We start from the raw sequence: 22,474 nt of genomic DNA, 5'->3' as shown, positions 1-22,474 counted from the left end.
AGATTCATTGATGCCCCTTTTGAGAGCAACAAATTATTTGTGGGCAGGGGTGAAAGTAACTTAAATTTCTTACAGGTACTGTTCTGTCACAGCCCCGCCTGGGGGGGATCAGGGCAGGGGATCGGTGTGTGTGTGTATGTGGCAATACGACAGTATCTATTAGAAATTTAAGTGTGGGGTGGAGGGCAGGGGGGCTGGAGGCTGGGCTGTGTGTGGGTGTGGGGGAGCTCAGGGCAGGGGGGTGGGTTTGTTTGTGGGGGTTGCAGGAGTCAGGACAGGAGGCTGGGTGTGTGTGGTGGGGTGTAGGAGTCAGGGCAGGGAGCTGTGTGTGTGCGGGGGGTGGGTGGGGTGTAGGAGCCAGGGTAGGGAGCTGTGTGTGTGTGTAGGGGCCTAGGAGTCAGGGTAGGGGGCTGAGTGTATGTGGTGTGGTGTAGGAGTCAGGGCAGGGGACTTTGTGTGGGAGGGTATTGAAGTCAGAGCAGGGATCTTGGGGGCTGTGGGAGGCTCAGGGCAGGAGGCTGGGTGTGTGGGGGCGGGTGTCGGAGTCAGGGCAGAGGGCTGGGGGTGTGGGAGAGTGTAGGAGTCAAGGTAGGAGGCTGGAGGTATGTGGAGGGTGTAGGAGTCAGGGCTGGGGGTTGTGTGTGTGGGTGTGTATATGGAATCAGGGAAGGGGGCTGGGTGTGTGCGTGTGGATGTAAGAGTTAGGGCAGGTGGTTGGGGTTTGTTGGAGGCTCAGGGGCAGGGGGCTGGGTGTGTGTGGAGGTGAAGGAGTCAGGGCAGGGGCTGGGGGTGTGTGGGGGGGAGTGTAGGACTCCGGGCCAGGGGCTGTATGTGTGTGTAGGAGGGTGTAGGAGTCAGGGCAGGGGGCTGGGTGTGTGTGGTATTTAGGAGTCAGGGTAGGGGGCTGGTGGTATGTGATGGGGGGTGTAGGAGTCAGGGCAGGGACTAGGGGGGTTGATAAACTGGGCTTCTGGGACGGAAGCGATAACTATTCATATCAGGCATGAATTGTTTCCTGCTTGTGATTGGTGAAGATGGTACGGACTGTGTCTCTGTCCCGTCGTTCATGTTTATAGGGTTCTACTCCCTGGGATTTTGAAGTTGGGGGTGTCGTGGTGTGGCCCCTTTTTGGTCTGATTTGATTTTAATATGATTTAACCCTCTTGGACTAGATGATTGACCTTGTGTCTCAGACTGTGAACCTTCGACTTCAACTACTGCTTTATCAGAGGCTCCTTGAACAGTTGCTGTAGGAGGACGATTTCTCTTGGAATTTTTTGCTTGGGCTTGAATGTAACTCTAAGCTTTAGACAATTAGTCCAGCACTTCCGGCAGAGTGATTCCAGGGTTAATGCATTATTACTTTACCCCTAAACTGCTGGTGAAGAATTGTTAACAAACAAATTAATACATTGTGGTTTTTTCTAATTTCATTAGGGAGCCAAGCGGCTGAAAGTCTATTGTGAAATGTATGCGGTGACTTGCCTTCCCATTGCTTCATGTTAGCTATCAAAGTCGCTCCTGCCTGGCTTGGGGACATGTTGCTATTTAACAACCCTACGGTGTCTTTAAATGTCTTGTCTTGTTTTGAAACTTTGGGGGCCGTGTATTTCATAAAGCCCCGTCTGCAGTTAACTGTAAAATCTTAACCTTGGCTTCTTCATCGAACTGAAACAATCTGACTACGGATCTAAATGTGCTGCATGAGCAGCCACCAGATTTCCTCTTTTTTTGTTGGCCCCACTGCCTTTACAACATTTTCTAAGGTTTTTATACTTGTTACTATGGCTATTGGAGAGACATGGTTACTGGAGTCTATAGATTCCACTTTAGAAATTGATTCTTTTTTCTCTTTTACAGTTCCACTGGGGAGTCTGGGTTCCTCTTCCTCTAGAGGAATTGGTATCTCCCAAGTTTGGGCAACTGTAACGGTGGACAATTTAGGCAGGGAATTTTGCTGTAACCTTTTACATTTTCCTTTGCTGGGGTAGGTGCCTGCACCTTAGAAAAGTCCGGCAGTGGCGTGGGTTTCTGTGAAGGCTCTGGTTTGGGCTCTGAAATGTCTTGGGGTACAATAGGCATGTTGGATTTAAAATGAATGATGCCACTTGTTCTTTTTATTATGCCTTCTGACTTGATTGGCTTAGAGATATTAAAGTGACTTTTAGATTGCAAAGACTTTTGTCTTCCTTGAGAGATACTGATATCCATATTTCACCCATACAGGCTTTTACAGCAACTTCTACAGTTTCCTGAGTTCCTTGCAATAAATGACCCCAATGTGGATGGGCTTGCAAAATATGAGTCAAGCCGTGTCCATTGTCTATGGGCTCCCTGTGAGAAGCCTTCATTGGACACACATGATAGTCCTTGGGAGTGTGCATTCCCCTTAATGAGCCATCAACACTATCTGGCTTCTCCACTGTTGTACCTGAAAGACTGGTTGAGGGTGTTTCCAACCTCGCAACATCTTCCAGTGACACACACCAACCACAACTTCATAACTGCCCATACAATGACAGCACATACAATCCACCAGGACATTAATGTTCAACAGATCGAGCCCTTTCGAATGATGCCGCACAATGCTCACTGTGTACACAACAGAGCCGAATTCTATCACCATGGTAAATATGGGGGTGCCAGTGAACTGCCTTGGAGCACAGAGGGTCACAGCGCCAGACACAGGGACAGAGATGTGAGGCCCCAGACCTTGCTCATGAGGAGGAGAATCAGGAACTTCACCCCGTCGACCCCCAGCATGAGACAAACCAACCCACCTGGACAGGGCCAATGCTCCAGCCTGGAGTCTGCGCTGGCCGGTGTTCACCATCTCCCATCCCCCACTGCTGTGTGCCCTGGGCCTCACCATACCCCATCCCTCACCCGCATCTGCCCTGGCCCTCCCCAGCTCCCAGCCCCTCCCCATCTGCCCCAGTGCCCGCACCACCTCCCATCCCCCACCATGTCTGCCCTGCCCCTTGCCACCTCCCATCCTGTTCCCCCGTCTGCTCCACCCCTCCTGGTTCAGTCCCATGGAGTTTCCTTTCAAGGCAAAATTGAATGAATTAGCTGAGTCCCACCTAGTGCCACCTCCCCTGCCCCTAGGCTGGTCACGGGGACAGCAGGAGTGGGCACCGCCCCTCTGCACCATGTGGGGGACCTGTGGGGGAATGGAGCTTTAAGAAGAGGGGCTGGGAGCTGAGACCCCATCACTGGGGATCTGGTGAGAGCATCTGTCACTGAGTGACGGCACCTCCTACTCCTGCCCCATGGAAACCATGGTGAGTACACGCTACCCCTCACCTCCTGCCCCATGGAAACGCTTGTGAGTCCCTCCCACCTCCTCTTGCCCCATGGAAACCCTTGTGAGTCCCTGCTGCCCCTCAGCTTGTGCCTTATGGAAACCCTTGTGAGTCCCTCCCGCATCCTCCTGCCCCATGTAAACCCCGGTGAGGCGTCCCCCCCACCTCCCGCCCCAAGGAAACCCTGGTGAATCCCCACCACCTCCTCCTGCCCTATGGAATCCCAGGTGAGTCACCCTTGTTCCCCCCCCCCATCCTGGCCCATAAAGCCCCATGGAAGACCTGTCTGCCATTCACACCCCACCCCATCAATCTCCAGGGGGTTATCCTCTGCCCCCTCTCCTGTCGGTAACACATTAAGGGCTAGGGGATGTGGGTTGGTGGCTCTGGGTTGTGCCCAGGCTTGGGGGCACTGACGCTGTGGGGTCCTGTGCAGGTGTCGGGACGGATGCCCAGGGCTGGACTCCTGCTGCTGCCCCTTCTCCTCTGCTTCGGGCCAGAGACTGTCGGGAGCATCAATCCCGCCGTGCTCAGAGAGATTGGGGATCATGTGAACAAGTGAGTGAGGCCCCAGTGGGGCATTTCCCATCTGGCTGGGACCCCTCTGCCCTCCCCGGGTGGTAAATGAAGGAAAACGGGGGGAAGATGCTTCACATTTGCCCTATGTGATTTTCTATGGCATAGGTGGCTCAGTGCACGGCAGAGCTGGGAGGGGTGATTCTGGGGTGCAGGGGGAGCTGGGGCTTGGAGCTGGGAGGGGTTATTCTGGGGTGCAAGGGGAGTTGGGAGGGGTGATTCTGGGGTGTAGGGGGAGCTGGGATTTGGAGCTGGGAGGGGTGATTTTGGGATGCAGGGAGAGATGGAGCCTGGAGCTGGGAGAGGCGTAATTCTAGGGGTGCACAGGGGTGTGGGTTTCATTACTATTGTGAAAAACTGTTTGAAAACTGGAATTCCAATTCCTTCGGAAATTCTGAAATTTCTATTTTCTTTTCAGTGTGAATTAGAACTAAAATTTGAAAACTTCCACGGAATGGGAATTCCAAATTTTGTTTTGGAAAAATTAAAAACAGATTTCAGTTGGACCATATCTGAATATTTCATTTCAGCAAGCTCAAAATATTTCCATTTCAGCTTTAGCAACTTGCATTTCCTGCTTTATAGTATAATATAATATAATGAAAGTCCATATGTTTTCACCTGTATATTATAAACAGTAATATAACATAAGTAAAAAAAAGAGTCATAACCAAATGTTTCAATCTAAACAAATTGTTCTGAATATTTTTCATCAGAAAAGTACACAGAATCAATGTATTCCCTTGGAATGTTTAGATTTTTGTTGAATCTGCCTTTCCCTAAGGAAAACTGTTCTGTCTGAAAAAATGTGGCCCAGCACTAACCATGTGCTTGCTGTACACTCCCCTTGGAATAAATGAGGACCAGATACCTTGCACCTGAGACTCTTAAAAGATCTGGCCTGTAGGATAAGTGCTCCCCAGTATTATCAGGGTGAGGATTTTAGACTTGGACATGGGAGGCTGAGCATTAGCATGAATATTCATGATCACATTCAGGCCCTATAATAAGACAAACCATCATGAACCCAGCTTCATTCCCACCCCCTGCTCCAGAGGCTGGGGGCTGCAGAAGGAGGCGGGGTGGGGGTGGGGGGCTCAGCTTAGAGGATGAAGGGTCTGCAGGACTCACCCTGCCCCCACAGGTGACACCTGTGCTCCCCCAAGCCCATGCGGTGACCCCCCCTGAGCAAGATTCCCTCCCAGTAGATCGTAGCTAAGGCGAAGGTGCACTGGGCTGGGAGTCAGGAGATCTGCTCCCATGTCTGCTGTCTAGTGCTCAGCACAGCCCTTGTTACTGATTTGTTACCTGCACACTCCACCCACCTTTACCTGTCCATGGGGTCAAGGCGTAACCCGGTTAATTTAGGCACCCCCACGCTTTCCCACTTCCTACGGCTCAGGGCATCATTTTCTGCAGGTTTGTGTGGCCTTTTACCAGTGAAAGAGCCTTGCCGAGTAATATCCTTAACCTCTATTTACAAACAGTTACCAAAACAGAATACACAGGGGAAGCAGACAATGCTCACCACTCCCAATAAGGCAGATGGACTTTTCCTGGGGGCCAGTCAGGGCCAGGTTATGTGGGGCTCCAGCTGCTGCATTGAGGGCTGGCAGGGTGCTGAGGGCTGGCAGCTCTGATCTTGGGCTGTGTCCTGGGGTTAGTGTCCTAAGAACTTCCTTCCTTTTGGACTCCACTTTATATAGTGAAACTTGAGTCCTGCTTAGCTGTACCTGACCCAATCATTGTAAACTGAAATGCTACAAAATCATGTTTTTCACCAATCCTAGCCCATTACAAAACAATTCTTTACCCAATCATATCCCACCACCTGAGTTGATTTAAATCTTGCAAGATTAGTTATGCAACTGACAGAAACAATCAAAGAACCAGACCAAGACCATCTAGATAAACAGGAGAGAAGTGGGGGACTATAATGGTAAAGCAATAGAAGTACAGACTGAACAATGACAATTGTTGATAAAGGGTTTCTTGCCAGGCAGCTGAACTCTGTCAAAGTTTTCTTTAAAGATTTAAGACCTGGTGATGGTGGGGACTGTTAGGACAGAAGCGCCACCTTAACAGCCCACTGTTACATTTTCTTTATAATTTAGAGGGAATGTGATTCTCTGGTTCCTGGCTGCCGCTGCTTATTGCTGAAAAAGGCCTCAGACCTTACAGATTAGTGCCCTGTCCTCAGTCAGTTATGAGCCCCCAACCCTCCCCAATTGAGCTGCACAAGGCCACTTCTGGCAGAGGTGGGATGAAAACCCAGCTCTCTAATATGACAGACCCAGAGCCTTTCACACTGAATGGGCCACATATAGGTGCCATTGTTATCCTACCTTAAATCACAGTCACAGTCCCCTCCCAGAGCTGAGGGGAGAAATGAGGAGCCCTGATCTCCAGTGTTCTTCAGCTCTCCAGCAAATCGCTGTGTATCCTGTGGCCAACTGTGCGTCACGTCCCTCTCTTGGGGTGGCTCCGCATAAAAGCTCCGGCTTGTTCCTGGAGCTCAAGCGGTAACGCTCAGCCCTGTGGGGCTGACGGACCAAAGCTCACACCAGGCTGATGATCCCTGGGGGCACCTTTTGCAGTTTCTTCTAAAAACCGCCCTCCAGGTTTATTTCATTCTCCCAGGGAGCAAACATTCCCTAATCCAGGCTGGAGCCCTGAGAGCCTAGAACCGGCCAGTGAAGGCGCCATGTGTGACCCACCCCAAGTTTGCCACTCGGGGCTGGGGCAGAGCTGTTCAGAGCCCCCTGTCTCCTCACTGCCCTTTGCTTTGCCTTCCCTCAGGGATGGGTTGGCTGTTGAATACGCCTTCGCTGTCAGCCTGCAGAAAGCCAGTTGTGAGAACCCATCTGGTCTGGAACAGGTGCTGCGCAGGAACAAGCTGCGGGACATGCAGGCGGCCATTAACCCAGAGGGTGTCCTGTACGACCCAGACGAAGGGCCCATTGTGGCTGCCCGGATGCAGCGCCTGGGCAGGGCGGGGGAACACGCCGAGTGGCGCCTGCTCCAGGGCGACCAGAACAGTCTCGTGCAGAAGCTCCTGGCCCGGACCTACAACGAGAGAAGCTGCCTGATCTTCTTCACCATCCGCTCGCCCTGTGCGGGGACGTGCCTGCTGGTGAAGAGGCCCCACAACATCCTACGGATGGTGAGCGACACCTTCCGCCCCATCGACCACAACTACAAGGCCTTCGTCTTCCGGCAGATCTACCATCAGGACCGGAACCTGGATCCCCAAAGCCTGCTGGAGGCCTGGCACCAGCTGCCCAACGTGCCCCTGCTGCGCTGTGACACCAACGGCTGCAGGGACTGCAGAGGGAACGACCCCAACCCTGACCCCAACACCTGCCTGGACGAGATTCGAGCCATGAGGCAGCCGCTGCACCCATCTGGCAGGGGGCAGAAGGAAGAGCAGGGGGCAGAGGGGAGAGCAGAGGATGTAGGGGAGAGCAGGCGGCACCTTCGGAGGGTTGGGGAGATGGTGGGGCAGGGGGCACCATTGGAGAGTTGGGGGGACAAGGGGGCAGGGGGCGATGTCGTAACATTGGGGGGATGGCCGGACATTGAGCTTCGTTGGAGGCGTGGAGGATGGGGTGGATGGGGCCGTGGGAGGCGTGGGGACGGTGGGGAGGCGGCGTGGGGGACGGCGGGTGGCGGACGCCGTGGGGGACGGCGGGGCGGTGGACGCCGTGGGGACGTGGGGGCGTGGAGGACGTGGGGGTCGTGGGGACGACGGGCTGAGAGAACCACTTGACGGTTGGGGGGGATGGCAAGGGGGCACGAGCCGGGGAGGGCGGGGCACGGGGCACCATTGGAAGATTTGGAGGATTGGGGGATGCAGGGGGTGGTCCATTTCTTCTGTCAAGGCCTGTGATTTTGCAGTGTCCCCCCAGTCCCCAAATGATTAACACCAATAAAGTGTTGAAGGCTCCTGGGGCCTCGTGTCTCTGTCCCTGTGTCTGTCTCCCTCCTCTCTGTCCGTGCGCCTGGACTTTACACAGCGTGGGAGGCCTCGCAGCCTCCCTGGCAGTGCCCCCTTCATCGGGCCAGGCCTGGCCCCCACGTTTTGCCTGGGGCTCCCCCTGAGCCCAGACCCCTGGCAGAGTCACCCCCTTGGGAGCGAGGCCGGGCAGCCTTTGCCAGACACCCAGCTCGCTATGGATGAACCTGGCCATCGGCTGCCATCTGCTGGTGAGGTGGAGGTAGACACATGAAAAACACTCTGGGCAGGCCCCAGTTTGCATGTTTCCTGCCAGCCCTGCACTGGCTGGATCAGACGGGGGGAAGCTCAGCAGGGGCTGAGAAGGGTCAGGGCAGATCTGCCCTGTGTGCTCTGGGCGGGTCCATGAGATTGGCCGGCACGCGCCGCACCACAAGAACTGCTGGGCAACGCACCCTGGCTCCAGCGCTGGGCACACGTCCACCTGCAGTGGGACATGTAGGTGCCCCGTCACTCCACGGGGACCTGCAGCTCCCCGGCCTGACGGGACGAGGTTCCAGTCAGTGGCTGGAGGCTCTGAGGTGCTGCACTGGGGATGGGGGACAGGAACAGGGGACAGGAGAGCCGGTTAGACAGAAACCTGGGCCTGCCCTGGTTTGGTGAGTCGTACATGCCTGTTCATTTCATCCAGCTTCTCCCCTTGAGGCAGATTCACCTGCTTGTTAACCAGGCCGGGATCCGCTGACGTGGACAGGTGGGTGGTAAAGGCCACGGCTAGGGTCAGGTGCCTGTCGCTAAAGCCCAAGCTTCATAAGACAATTCAGAGGAGAAGGAGCAGGTTTCTGTTCCGTGAAGGAGGCTTTAATCAAACACAAGAGAAACCCGATAAAGCTTTACAATGCGCAATGGGCAATGCGCAGGGAAGGGATTGTTGCAATCAGAACGAATTCTATTCAATGGAAAATGACAAGGAAGTGACAGGGAAAGACTTGTGTGTCCCTCCCCACCTTCCCATTGCCCACAATGCTGCCCAAAACTCGCCTTTCACGGCCTTCCCCGACAGACACCCAAGAACAATCCATCCCCAGCTCCACTGAACCTGCAGGGAAGGCAGAACCAGCAGTGACCTGTACTGGGTCCGGGCACGAGGCTGGTGCCAGTGCATGCAGTGTGTGGCCCTGGGATGGGCTGTATTGGAGATATAAGCAGAGGGGTCATTGCTCAGGAGCTGCGTTTGTGGAGCAATTCAGGGTACGTATTGCACAATCTTCACTCACCTCCCAGAGCGCTCAGGGAAATCGGCTGTGGCCAAGAGCAGCCGGGCCTGTGTGACACCAGCCGATCTGCCCGGGCTCTCCCCTGTCCTCCCATATGAACCAAACCTCACCGCCGTGGAGCAGACTGACGAGGGACAATGCTAGGGACTGCACCAACTGCACCAGGCTCCCAGGCTGAGCCTTGTCACAGACTCCCTGGGGCTGCGTGTGGGGCAGGGGGCAGAGTGTTCGCAGAGCCAGTGACTGACGTGATGGGTAAGTGTGTCTGCACAGCAACTGCAGGGTTGCCAACTTTCTAATAGCAGAGAACTTAACCCCTTTACTCACCCCCTGCCCTGCCCCTTCTCCAAGCTCCTGCCCCCACTCACTCCATCCCCATCACTCGCTCTCCCCTACCCTTGCTCATGCTTTCATTTTCACCAGGCTAGGGTATGGGCTTAGGGTGTGGGAGGGGGGTTGGGGAGCTGGCTCTGGGGCGGGGACAGTGGGTTGGGGTGTGGGATGGCATACGGCTCTGGCCTGGGGGTTCGGGCTCTGGGGTGGGGGCAGTAATGAGGGGTTTGGAGTGTGGGAGGGGGCTCTGGGCTGGGGTAGGCAGTTGGGGTGCAGGAGGGGGTTCAGGGAGAGGGATCTGGGTAGTGCTGACCTCAGGCGGCTCCCAGGAAGTTGTGACATCTCCCTCCAGCTCCTAGGTGGTGGCACAGCCATGGGGCTCCACGTGCTGCCCCTGTCCACAGATCCAGTGGTTGTGGTTCCTGGCCAATGGGAGCTGTGGAGCCAGCGCTTGGGGCAGGGGCAGCGTGCAGAGCCTCCATGGCAGCCTCTGTGCTAGAGGTTGCACCCTGCAGGGACATGTTGGCTGCTTCCAGGAACTGCACGGAGCCAGGTAAGGAGCCTTCCTGCACCTCCAAGCAGACTTTTAATAGAGCCTCCAGGGTCCCTATTCGACCAGGTGTCCCGGTGAAAAACCAGATACCTGGCACTGGGCAGCCCTGACTGGGAGGCATGACTCAGTCTCAGCTCATGTAGAAGGGCCCGTGCTAGTGCCTGTAAACATCACGGCAGCTCCAGTTGTGCAGTGGGTGCTCAGCCCAGCCACCCAAGTAATCGATCATTGTGATCAGACATCCCCTGTCACCAGACACATCCCCCTCCTACTCTCCCCTGTCGCATCCCCCCCTTCCTCCAGCCCAGCTCATTCCCCATCCCGCCTTCCAGAATTAAAGACTTTCCTGGTTTTCTCAGGTTTTTGGTTTCCAAGAAGGGTTTTAGGTGAGACTTTTCTGCTCACAGGGATGGGACCTCCCCCACCCCCGCCACCACCCCCAGGCCTGGTCCCATGTTTCTGATTACAAGCCATGAATGACAGCAGAAGGCCCCTGGGTGGCGCCAGACATCTCCAGTCCAGAGCAGGGAGGAAACTGAGGCAGGGGTTGGGTAGGGAGAGGTGGGTAGGTCTGTGTCAGACACCTGTGCACAGTGTCTGTGTGTCAGTGCTGCACCTCCCAGGGGGGACAATGAAGCGGGCCCTTCGGGGACTCCCACCTTTTTGTGGAGCTCTGCCAGAGGGGTGTTTAAGCTACAGGAGAGTCTGAGGGGTCACCCCTGGTTGCAGGGGCTGGGCAGGGCACTGTGTGTCTAAGCAGTCAGGGCAGGTGCTAGGCAGAGGGTCTGCACCCCAAGAGGGTGCCCGGGAACCCCAACACAGAGCCCAATGCTGGACTCTGTTCAGACTCCCAGATCCAGCAGCTGGGTCCCCTCACAGCATTCTGGTGAGTGGCCAAGAGGGGGCGCTCATCTGCCACTTGCTGCCAGGCCAAGGAAGGGGGTCGCTCACCCGGGGCTGTGGGGTGGCAGGAGGAGAAGCCAGGTCTCTGCTGACACAGGCTGGCACCAGCCATAAATTGACTTCACTCCGTTCAGTTACTGTTTAACCTGAGGCCAGTCTGAGTTCTGGAGAGCTCTGTCCGGCTTTGGAACTGGTCCCACAAGCCAGAGGGGTTTTACTGCCTGGCGCCCCCTGCTCAGCCCCCCACAGGGGTGCAGGCCGAAGCCTAGCACTGGCAAGGCGATGTTTGCAGAACAGGGCAATGGCACAGGCGGTAAATCCAGGGCACCCAGCTCAGCCTGCACTCTGGAGAACCCTGTCTGCTTGTAGGTCCAGGCCAGAGACAGCAGAATTGGCTCTCGCCCAGTGAACGCCTGGGGAAATTTCAAGGGCTTTGCTGAGTAATTCCCAACCCCCTGCAATGGTCCTGGGCAGTGGCCTGCTGGAGAGATGGGCCCAGGCATGGAGAACGGAGAGGAAGGGGGTGAACTGTTTCTCTCTGTCACAGCCTGGGCCAGGCCTGGGCCAAGCATCCTGACCCCAGGATGTGTTGTGTGTCAGAAGGGAGTTTGACCGTGTCTGAGCGGATGGCCAGGGGCCAATCCCAGACGCTGCCCTGCCAGGGGCGCTTGGCATCTCAGCCAGGACTAGCGTGGGGAGAGCCAGCTAGCCGGCACGCATGGGCCGTGGCTCTGGAAGGAGGCTCAGCTGCTGGCCCATCCCCTCTGGAACAAGGGTGTCTCCATGTGAGACTGGCCTGGCCAGGGGAAGGGAGCTTCTGAGTGGGGCCGTGGGGCAGAGACAGACCCCTATTCCTGGGGGAGTTCTGCTCTGGGGGGCCAAACACCCCCACAAGCCAGAAGGCCATGGTGGGGAGACCAAGGTGACGGCAGGGAAGCTGCATGTCCTGAACACAGGCAGAACTTGGGCTCACTGAAGGGGAAGCTCGGTGAGATAAAGGGGAGCAAAATCCCAGCTCTCTACTCACTGCTGATCAGGTAATCTCAGCCCGGGCCTGGCCCATTGCCGGGTGGCAGAAGCCCCTTCCCAGCTCTCGCAGGTCTGTGCCACGTCGACAGGCACAACATGGAGTCGTTGTCAGACACGGCTGTGGTGGGGCTGCCAGGACATACCCTGCTTTGCATGTTTCCTGGGGGAGGAGGGGTGCAGAAGTCTGTTCGGTCTGCCTGTCCTGGGCCATAAATCCATCCGCACTGGGAAGAGAAGGGCCTCCAGGGTTGAGTACCTTCCAGATGTGCAATGGGGCTAGCCGAGGCCAGATCTCTCGGGTATGTCGTCGGAAGGAGCTGGTGAAATCCCAATGGAACAAAGTGGAGGCAATACAGGAATGGCCCCGTCCAATCTGCAAGAAGCAAGTCAGAGAGTTCTTAGGAACAGTGGGGTACAATCACCAGTTCATCCTCACTTCACCACGAAGGCAGCACCTCTGATGGATCTGATAAGAGCTAAGGGGTCAGAGATCGTTAAGTGGACCGAGGCGGTGGATGAAGCTTTCACAGACCTAAGGATGGCCCTTTGCAGTCATCCAGTGCTCATAGCCCCAGATTTCAAGAAGGAATTCATTCTGCAAACAGACACCTCGGAGGTAGGACTTGGGGCCTTCCTTTCACAGATGGTGGAGGATGAGGAGCAGCCATCCTTTACCTCAGCCAGAAGCTCCTGCCCAGGGAGCAACGGGACGCCGTAGTAGAAAAGGGGTGCCTAGCGGTTAAATGGGCCATGGAGACGCTATGGCACTACCTGCTTGGGCAGCGGTTCCCCATTGTGACAGACCTCACCCCACTCCAATGGATGCAGACAAACAAGGAGAGGAATGCATGAGTGACTTGATGGTTCCTGTCTCTACAACCTTTCCACTTCCAGATCCAGCACAGAGCCGGAAACCAACACGGCAACCGGAACGGCCTGTCACGCCAACACTGTCTCTCTTCCCAAGTAGCCCAACCAAGTGTTGTTGCGGGGGTGGGGAGAGGGAGATATGGGATACAGCAGGGCCAGAGAGCAGTGGGAGAGTGCTAGAGGGGAGATATAGTCTAATGAAGGCCTGGTTCCCTGGAGACTAGGGAAGGCTACTGCAGGCTAATTGAAGCACCTGTAACCAAGTAAGACCCAGTCAGGAGCCTAATGTCACACAGCAGCCTAATTAAGGTGTGGTTCCCTGTAGGCAAATTGAAGTGTCTGTAGCAAATTTTGGCCCTGTCAGGAACCTAATAACCCCCCTTTCCCCCCTGCTTCAGGCAGACAGGGGGAGTGAGGAAGGAGAGAGGAGTGGAATTTGGAGGTGTTTTGATGAGATTTGAAAGACCAGAGAATTGGAGGAAGGGAGACTCTGTCCCAACAGAGCAGGGAGTCTCATCACTGAGTGTTAAAGAACCGAGGGTCACCCTACTCAGGTGGGAAGAGGGTTAGAAACCTGCAGGGGTTGGGGCTCAGACCCACATCCCTTCCCTGTTTCCCTTCTCTACCACTTTCCTGGGCCACTAGCAGGGCCCCCGGCACCCCAAGAGCAGAGACAAGGAATGATGTCCAGGCCCCCCACCAAGAAAAGCGCGGGACCCACCACACCAACATCAGACATTTTGACACAGTGCTTTTAGTAAAAGTCATGCACAGGTCATGGGGGAATTCATGGTCCGTGACCTATCTATTGCCTTTATTATAAATAAATAACCCTGACTAAACATTACCTGGGGGGCCCTGGGGCTGCTGCTCTGGGAGACCCGGGGGCAGCTCCACTGGCCACTGCTCCATCCGTCCATGGGGCTAGCGGCACCAGCTACTGATTGGACATCACCCAGCAGCAGCTGCTCCAGCCGCACAAGCCGCTGCTCCCCATCTTTGTTGCAAGACCCAGTGCCCCCTCCACTGGTGCACTGGGAGGTGATCAAACCCTGCAGCGCGAGGGCAGGGGAGAGGGCTATGGATCCGGATTGGGGGAGCTGCTCCCTGAGCCCTGTGGATGACACCTGAGGGTGAGGCCATGTTGGGAATGAGGGTCTTGGGGGGTCCTGGGGAAGCGGCTGCAGTTGAGGTGGGTGTCCCAGGCAGGGGTCAGAGTCTGTGTGGGGATAAAGTTCCTGGGGCAGGGGGCACAGTCAGGGTGGGTGGGGGGTCTCCAGGCAGGGGGGTGAAATTGGAATGGGGGTCCTGAGGAAGGAGGTGCAACTGAGGCAGAAGTCCAGGGGCAGGGGGTGCAGTCAGAGTGGAGGTCCCTGGGGTAGGGGATGCAGTTGGGATGGAGGTCCCCAGTGGCAAGGGATGCAATCAATGAGGGTCCCCAGTGGCAGGGGGTGCAGTTGAGATGGGGGGTCCCCAGAGGAAGGAGGTTGTCATAAACAGATAGTTAAGGGTTAATGTCTCTTTTACCTGTAAAGGGTTAAGAAGCTCAGTAAACCTGGCTGACACCTGACCAGAGGACCAATAAGGGGACAAGATACTTTCAAATCTTGGTGGAGGGAAGTCTTTTGTTTGTGCTCTTTGTTTGGGGGTTGTTCGTTCTTGGGACTGAGAGGGACCAGACATCAATCCAGGCTCTCCAAATCCTTCTGAATCAGTCTCTCATGTTTCAAACTTGTAAGTAATAGCCAGGCAAGGCGTGATAGTCTTATTTTTGTTTTCTCAACTTGTAAATGTTTCCTTTTTGCTGAGAGGATTTTACCTCTGTTTGCTGTAACTTTGAACCTAAGGCTGGGGGAGGGGGCGGGGTTCCTCTGGGTCATAAGAATCTGATTACCCTGTAAAATATTTTCATCCTGATTTTACAGAGATAATTTTTACCTTTCTTTTTCTTTAATTAAAAGTTTTCTTTTTAAGAACCCGGTTGATTTTTCTTTCTTTCTTGTTTTAAGATCCCAGGGAATTGGGTCCGGACTCACCAGGAGTTGGTGGAGGTAAGGAGGGGGAAATGGTTAATTTCTCCTTGTGTTAAGATCCAAGGGGTTGGATCGGTATCACCAGGGACTTGGTGAAAAAGCCTCAAGGCTATCCAGGGAGGGGAATGTTTTGGGGGGACAAGGAGTATGCTAGACACTGGAATTCTGGCTGGTGGCAGCGTTACCGGATCTAAGCTTGTAATTAAGCTTAGAAGTGTCCATGCAGGTCCCCACATCTGTACCCTAAAGTTCAGAGTGGGGAAGGAACCTTGACAGGGGTGCAGTTGGAATGGGGGTCCCTGAGACAGGGGGTGCAGTCAGGATGGGGGTTTCCAGGGGCAGGGGGTGCAGTTGGGATGGGATTCTCCAGGGGCAGGGGGTGCAGTTGGGATGGGGGTCCAAGGCTGTGTCCATCTCCTGGCTTTTACATGTGTTCCCCATGGGGGCTCATAAATAGGTTTGGAGCCAGGCCAAGAAAAGGCTAATCCAGCCCTAGCCCAGGGCTGCCCAGAGGATTCAGGGGGCCTGGTGCAAAGCAATTTTGGGGGCCCCTTCCATAAAAGAAAGTTGCAACACTATAGTCTCATAGGGGCCCCTGTGAGGCCCAGGGCCTGGGGCAAATTGCCCCACTTTCCCCCCTCTCTGGGCAGCCCTGCCCTAGCCTCAGGCAGGGAGGTCCCTTCCCCCACAGAAAAGGTGAGGGGCTCGGGAGGGAGGCCCTGGCCCGCTCCCTGCTGGAGATGAGGCTGCCAGCGGTTGCTCCCTCAGGGACTGAGGCCAGCGACCCTGCAGCTCTTGTGCCGCAAGGTCCATTTATTTCTCAAGCCGAGGTTGTGCCCGGGGGTGGGGGGGAAGCCCAGCCAGGGCTGAGGTGACTGGTAACTGTGAGGCTCAGGAGTGAGGCCTCCCGGCCCCACAGCTCTTGCGTCACCGTCACCACCACAAGGAGCTGTTTATTTCCCAAGCCGCGTTTGCAATAGTGGGGGGAGCTCACTCGTCAGAGATGCCCTGTGCCTGGCATGGATGGGGAGTGGGAGGACCTTGTCCAGCCAGGCTGGGCCCTGAACCCCTTTGTAGTGCGAGGGCTCCACAGGGACAGGCCCCAGCCCTGCCCCTGTGTGACATGACTTGCCCTGCCCCCTCATTGCCAGCAGGAGCTCGGCTTTCACTCGCAGTCTCCACAGGGCAGAAGCACTGGTTGGGTGCAGATGGGACATGCAGCCTGATGGCTCCCTGGCTGTTAGGGGCTCAGCACCTCCCTTCCAAGCCCTGACCCCAAATGGCCTCCCCTCGGCCACAAATCCAGCCCAAACCCAAGAGTCTGGCAGGGGCGGCACTGGGAGCTCTTGGAGGGCGGGGGCTAGGGGGGAGCCCAGTTAGTGTCCTGCCCTCAGTGTGGGGTCCATGGCCAGGATGAAGCTGGCAGTGTCCAGCCAGAATGTGTGTGCTGCTTAATTTGCACTTACGCAGTAAACAGAATCATCAAGCAAGAAGGGAAGACAAAGTCAGGTCAAACAGGTGGGGAAAGAAACAGCAGGAAACATCCTTCCACACAGATTTTTCATCTAGTGCCCAGCTGCAAACGTTTTTCAAGAAGGGGACAGAAACTATAAAAAGGAGGGAGGAACACCTCAAGGAACCCTGCTTTCTCTCCCTGCCCATCGCATTCATGGCACTGGAAGCAACAAAGGAAGCATTCGTTGGACTTTGGGAGAGGGGTCCTGACCGGCGTTTGGGTCAGTAAGACTGCCGAATGCATGCAGGGAGATCCGGATATAGTTTGTTATGTTAGGGATTAGTAAACGTCTTATCTTTAGTTTTTTTGTATCCATGTCTGACTTGTACATCTCTCTCTTTGTAGTTAATAAACTTTATTGTTTTAGCTGATCCAGTGTGTTTAAACTGAAGTGTTTGGGAAACTCCATTTGGGGTGACGAGCTGGGTGCATATTATTCTCTGAAAGGAACAATGGACTGAATGTAACTTGCGCTGTCCAGGAGAGGGCTGGGTGGCACAGGACATAGCTTTCTGAGGGAAATATGGTACTGGGGGTGTGTCGGGGTCACCCTGCAGTATAACGAGGGCTGGTGAGAACCAGGGTGTTGCTGGCAGGCTGCAGTTACACACAGACACTCAGGGTGGAGCTTGTGTGCCGGAGGCTGTTCGTGAGTGGCCTACATGGGAGCTCTTTCAGCAAGGCATTGTAAGTCACCTGAGGGTGCAGGGCAGGGGTGACACAGCTGCTCATTAGTCTGGATTGTACTTTGGTATGTCACATCCCCTGAAGGACAGGGCAGTGCCTGGGAGCCCGGCTCCGGCTGTGATCCAGGCTGGCCCTTCTTGTGCTCTTACGCCGCCTGGCACCTACAACCTGCCCCACATTAACCCTGCATTAGAACCGCTTGGGGCCCGATCCCTGTGTGCCGAGCCCCCTTGGCCATCCAGGTGCTGGAGAGAAGCTGCTTGGTTATAGCACAGGCTGTGCTAGTACAGACCCTTGTGGCCAGGTGTGGTGCCATGGGCGAGCCCTGCCTCAGTTTCCCTTCACCTGGGAAGCAGACCTGCAGGTACCAAACAGCAACCCCTTTGGAGGGGACCCACACAAACTAAACCTTCGTCCCAGTGTCCCACAGGGATGAGACATTGCCAGCCTGGGGCTCTCAGTTACGTGCCCCTGTCCCAAACCCACCCCAAAGCCCCTTCAGTCCCGGATCCTGGCGACTGATAAACACCGGCTAGATTGTCAAAGGCTGTGCCGCCTCTCTGCCCAGTCCCTGCCCGGCACGTCACTCCCAAGGGGGTGACGTCTCAACCAGGGGTCTGGGGCAGGGGAGCCACGGGAGTCACTCTGGCAAAAAGTGGGGGCCCAAGCCTGGCCCAATGAAGGAGTCCAGCAGAGAGCAACAAAAATGGTTAGGGGGCTGGAGGAGAGGCTGAGGGAACTGGGATTGTTTAGTCTGCAGAAGAGAAGAATGAGGGGGGATTTGATAGCTGCTTTCAACTACCTGAAAGGGGGTTCCAAAGAGGATGGATCTAGACTGTTCTCAGTGGTAGAAGATGACAGAACAAGGAGCAATGGTCTCAAGTTGCAGTGGGGGAGGTTTAGTTTGGATATTAGGAAAAAAACAGTGAAGCTCTGGAATGGGTTGTGATGGTGCCCCCCATAAGGCTTTATGGAATATGCTTATGAATGTATATGTGCCATAACTGGAATATGTTTTGGGCTACATATGCCATGTAATATATCTATGTCAAGGTTATGATCTACTTAATGCATTCAACCTATTTGTATGCGTGTATCATTTTTGTATTCGAGGTTATGAATACTAGCTGTGTGCTAGCTTGATTTTGACTAGCCCAGTAGAGTATTTGGTCAGCTTCTTGAGAAAAGTGCAAATTAAGTGCCCAATCAAAAACCACTTAAGCCAACAATGAACTTGAAGATGCCAATCCACATCTGAGCTTTCCCAGGAGTGTGGCTTGGCTGGTAAAAACTGACTCATGCATGGACATGTGACTTGCCCATGTGACTCTAAAACTCCATCTTGGAGCTGGACTTTACATAGGAGAGAGGAGGGGGGTCTCCACCCACATGAGAAAGTCTAGTTAAATCCCTGGGAGACCCCTCCATTGGGTCTTCAGCTGGTTAAAGAGAGAGCCTCTCCACCCCCAAGGATACCTGAAAGAATCTGGAACAAAGGACAGTAACCACAGGGGGTGTGAGTGATTGCTGGACCCAGACTAGCAGGAGACTAGTCTGTAAAAGGAAGCTTACTGGAACTGGTGAGATTTTATCTGTATTCAGTTTTATTACTGTATGAGACATAGACCTGTGTGTTTTATTTTATTTGACTTGGTAATTCACTTTGTTCTGTCTGTCACTACTTGATCCACTTAAATCCTACTTTCTGTATTTAATACAATCACTTTTTACTTATAAATTAACCCAGAGTATGTAATAATACCTGTGGGGGGAACAGCTGTGCATATCTCTTTATCAGTGTTATAGAGGGCAAACAATTTATGAGTTTACCCTGAATAAGCTTTATACAGGGTAAAATGGATTTATTTGGCTTTTAGACTCCATTGGGAGTTGGGCATCTGAGTGTTAAAGACAGGAACACTTCTGTAAGCTGCTTTCAGTTAAGTCTGCAGCTTTGGGGCATGTGGTTCAGACCGTGGATCTGAGTTGGAGCAGACGGGTGTGGCTGGTTCAGCAAGACAAGGTGTTGGAGTCCCAAGCTGGCAGGGAAAGTTGGGGCAGAAGTAGTCTTGGCACATCAGTTTGCAGCTCCCAGGGGGTTTCTGTGATCCAACCCGTCACATGGGCTAGCTAGGGAGGTGGTGGAATCTCCTTCCTTAGAGGTTTTTAAGGTCAGGCTTGACAAAGCCCTGGCTGGGATGATTTAGTTGGGGTTTGTCCTGCTTTGAGCAGGGGGTTGGACTAGATGACCTCCTGCTCACCCCCCAGGGGCCACAGGGACCAGAGCAAGCAGTGAGCCTGCCTGAGCCCTGCTGTGCTGCCAATCAGGAGCCACTCGAAGTAAGTGCTGCCAAGCCAGAGCCAGATCCCTCACCCCATCTCGCACCCCAACCACCTGCCCCAGCCTGGAGCTCCCTCCTGAACCCAAACTCCCTCCCAGAGCTCACACCCTTCACCCCCCATCCCCTGCCCTCAGCTCCCTGCCAGAGCCAGCACCCGATACTCTCTCCCGCACCCCAACCACGTGCCCCAGGCCTGAGCCCCCTCCTGCACCTAAACTCCCTCCCAAGCTGAGAGGGAAGGCTGCAGAGTCAAACCCTCCAGTGCCCCCTTGTGCACATGCATTACCCCACCATCCTTTCAGTGCATGATCACATACTAATTTTACATACCTGGGTCATCAGCCACTAACCCAGGGGTTGAAAAGGGGGTGGAATTTTCATGGAAATCATGGTCAGTCGAAGAGTGAAGACCAGACCCTTTGGTCTCCTGTCTCCCAGGCCAGTGCCCCTTCCCCAAGGCTGCAGGGTACATTGAGGGTGGCCTGTCCCCCCTTCCCACAGAGACATGGACAAGCTTCAAGCTACGTGATGATTGGCCAGGCTGACGGTCCCAGGGTTTCCTGAAGTTTGCAAAGACCTCTGCTTACTTTGACTGAAGTAGATTTCGCCTGCAGATTAGAGACAAGGTGTGATGGACACAGGAAGAGACGAGCCATTGTCGGCTTCCTGTAGCTGGAGCCACCAGCTGAGTTCCTTATCTGGGGCTTGGTGGAGCTGGGTGAGGGGCATCTGCTCTCATCCTCTTCCTCAGTGAGTATCGGAGACAGCCAGGGCATGTGTCCATGGGAGAGGGGGAATCTGAGACCAGGATGTGTGCCCCCAATAAAACTTTTTATTTGAATAAACAGTTCACTGTTGTAGAGTTAGAACTGTTAGCCTATAACTTCGATGCCTTGTGTCCTGAAACATGTTCTGAGGCAGATTGTTGTTTTCTTCCTATTTTAGTGTATCAGATTTTTAACCCGTTCTCTGCTAGCAGCTTGAAATGTGTCCATGGTGGGCGTGTGAGATTCATCAGTACATTCAGATGCGAATGCGCTTCAGAGCTTGCGTGCGCACCTGTTTGGTTATTGGGTATATCGGCTAATCCATAGCCTTACTTCAACCGGCAGCTCTGCATATGCACACAGACTAATGTCTTAGCGTAGGACACATCTCTCAGGCAATGGGGATCGTATTTTCCTAATAAAACCAGTTACTTTTTATATAGTTGAATGATACAAAACAAGGGTAAAAATTGGAATAAACCAAATTTTTGTAAAACCTGGGATTTTTTTCCATAAAAATCGGTTTAAATTGAGAATGAGGGGGCTTAGGTATGTTATACAAACCACTGGGGTGCCTCCTTGCTGCTACGTCTGGGGATAAGCGCATATCCTGTCCAATGCCCCCTCCTTTGGTCTCTCACCCTGGGGTCTCACATTCACTGTCTAGAGCCTGGCTGCTCCCTTTGCATCAAGCAGGGTGCCCCATCTCTGGGGCTTGGCCTCTGGCTAGTCGCTCTGGTCCTCCTCATCTGGGGTATCAAACTCCCACTGGGTGACTGGTCCAGGCAGAATCCTGCTCCTCTGCCTGCTCTGTGTCACTGTCCCCGTGGCTGGTAGGGGAACCCTGGCTCACCTGCCACTCCAGGGTCCAGCACACAACCACCAGCCAACCTTTGTCCCATCTCAAACCTGGGCTGCTATTGCTCCATCAGGGTCCTTCTCTGCCCTCCTCTGGGGCCCTTCCCTCGGGGCCACCACCCAGGCATCTGTTCTCCTTGATTTTCCCCTTACCTCTCTAGACCTGGAGACCTTCACCCACCAACCCCTTCCTAGCTCCTGCTTTTACAGCAGCTCAGCCTGCCCCATGCCCAGCACGGCATCACTATCAATTCAGAGCTGATCAGCCTGGACTCCCCCCAGGTGCCGCCTGCCACGAGGTTCATGGGCCCTTTCTTTGGACTTGGGCCCTTAAAGAGATGGGGGGAAGGAAATTGCCTTCACTGTTGTGGCTGCCACCCCCCATATCCTGGGCCCCCGGGCCGTGCGGACCCTGCTCCACAGAGACGGCCTGAGCAGAGCAGCCAGAGAGAGGGACCCCGACACCAATGCCTCTCCCCCAGCTGAACCCCCAGCCCAGGAGGAAACGGGGTTGGACTTTAACAGCAGCCGCGGCGACGCCGACTCCAGCCCAGCTTCGCTGGTTCCTCTGCCCCCCCCCAGGACAGTCTCTAGCATCTCCAGGGCCAGCAGGGAGACACCCAAACCTGGGGGATTTTCCGGCCAGAGACTCGTTCCAGCGAACAGGGCCAGGGCTGGAACAAACCAGGGCCGGCTTATGGGGGACAGGATTTTTGGGGGGGGGAGAGGAGCAAGGGGGGAGCTGGTGCCCCCAAGTTCCCTCTGGGCTCCCATCTCTACCCCCAGCAGCCTCCCCTTTCACTGTCCCCTGCTCAGTCCCAACCAAGCTCCAGCCCTCTCAGCCTCAGGGTCCCCCATTTTTCTGTCCCCTCAGTCCCTCCCCCACATCCCTCCTGCCCCACATTCAGTGCCCCATAATGCCCCCAACCCCACAGTCACCCCTCTCTGCCCCTATAGACAGTCCTGGGGGCAGGATTGTTCCCCACCCTCAGGCTGAGGCGTCGACCATCTTAGCCAGGGGTCAGCATAGCTGCCCTGCGAGGGCTGTAGGGGGCGACGGGGCGGCCATGTTAACTGAGGGCAGCTGGGGTCCCTGCCCTCGGGGAGCAATGGGAGATGGCAGCCATGGCTAAAGATGGGCTGAGGGGGGACAGGTCGGAGATGCTGGTGGGTGTGGGGGGAGAAGGGGCCAGTGGTCTGTGAGGGGACACAGGCCAGGGGGCAGAATGTGGGGAGGAGGGGTGTGGGTGACACAAGCTAAGCTGGGAGACTTGGGAGGGTCAGGCCGTGTTAGGCAGCAGCCGGCAGCAGCAGAGGCAAGGGAGAGAGACATGCTGTCTGCTTCAGGCAGGGAAGCTCCAGCCTCCGGGGCGGGGAGGAGAGGAGGAGAGGGCTGCCGAGCAGGGCCCCCCCCCTCCCCTCCGAGATGCTACAGTCAGCAACAGCAGCTTGCACTCACTGCTGTTATGC

At 55.0% G+C, this 22,474-nt stretch overlaps 1 protein-coding gene across 1 annotated transcript; it reads left to right on the top strand.

Moving 5' to 3' along the window:
* The first annotated feature begins 2,682 nt into the window (after positions 1-2,682).
* Positions 2,683-8,581, top strand: LOC120388864. The gene is made up of 4 exons (XM_039510955.1): positions 2,683-3,284; positions 3,742-3,863; positions 6,681-7,377; positions 8,546-8,581. Exons 1-4 carry the CDS (start codon positions 3,273-3,275, stop codon positions 8,579-8,581), a joined length of 867 nt encoding a protein of 288 aa, XP_039366889.1. The 5' UTR covers positions 2,683-3,272.
* Positions 8,582-22,474: the final 13,893 nt, after the last annotated feature.

This window comes from Mauremys reevesii, linkage group 22 (assembly GCF_016161935.1).
Source record: "Mauremys reevesii isolate NIE-2019 linkage group 22, ASM1616193v1, whole genome shotgun sequence".
Lineage (NCBI taxonomy): Eukaryota > Metazoa > Chordata > Testudines > Geoemydidae > Mauremys > Mauremys reevesii.
This window is presented reverse-complemented; position numbering and strand designations above follow the sequence as displayed.

What these genes read in the sequence shown, in the direction of transcription:
- LOC120388864 (XM_039510955.1), top strand. An exon ending in ATTGGGGATCATGTGAACAA is followed by an intron (nt 3,864 to 6,680) that starts GTGAGTGAGGCC and finishes GCCTTCCCTCAG; the next exon opens with GGATGGGTTGGCTGTTGAAT. An exon ending in TTCGGAGGGTTGGGGAGATG is followed by an intron (nt 7,378 to 8,545) that starts GTGGGGCAGGGG and finishes CCCTTGAGGCAG; the next exon opens with ATTCACCTGCTTGTTAACCA.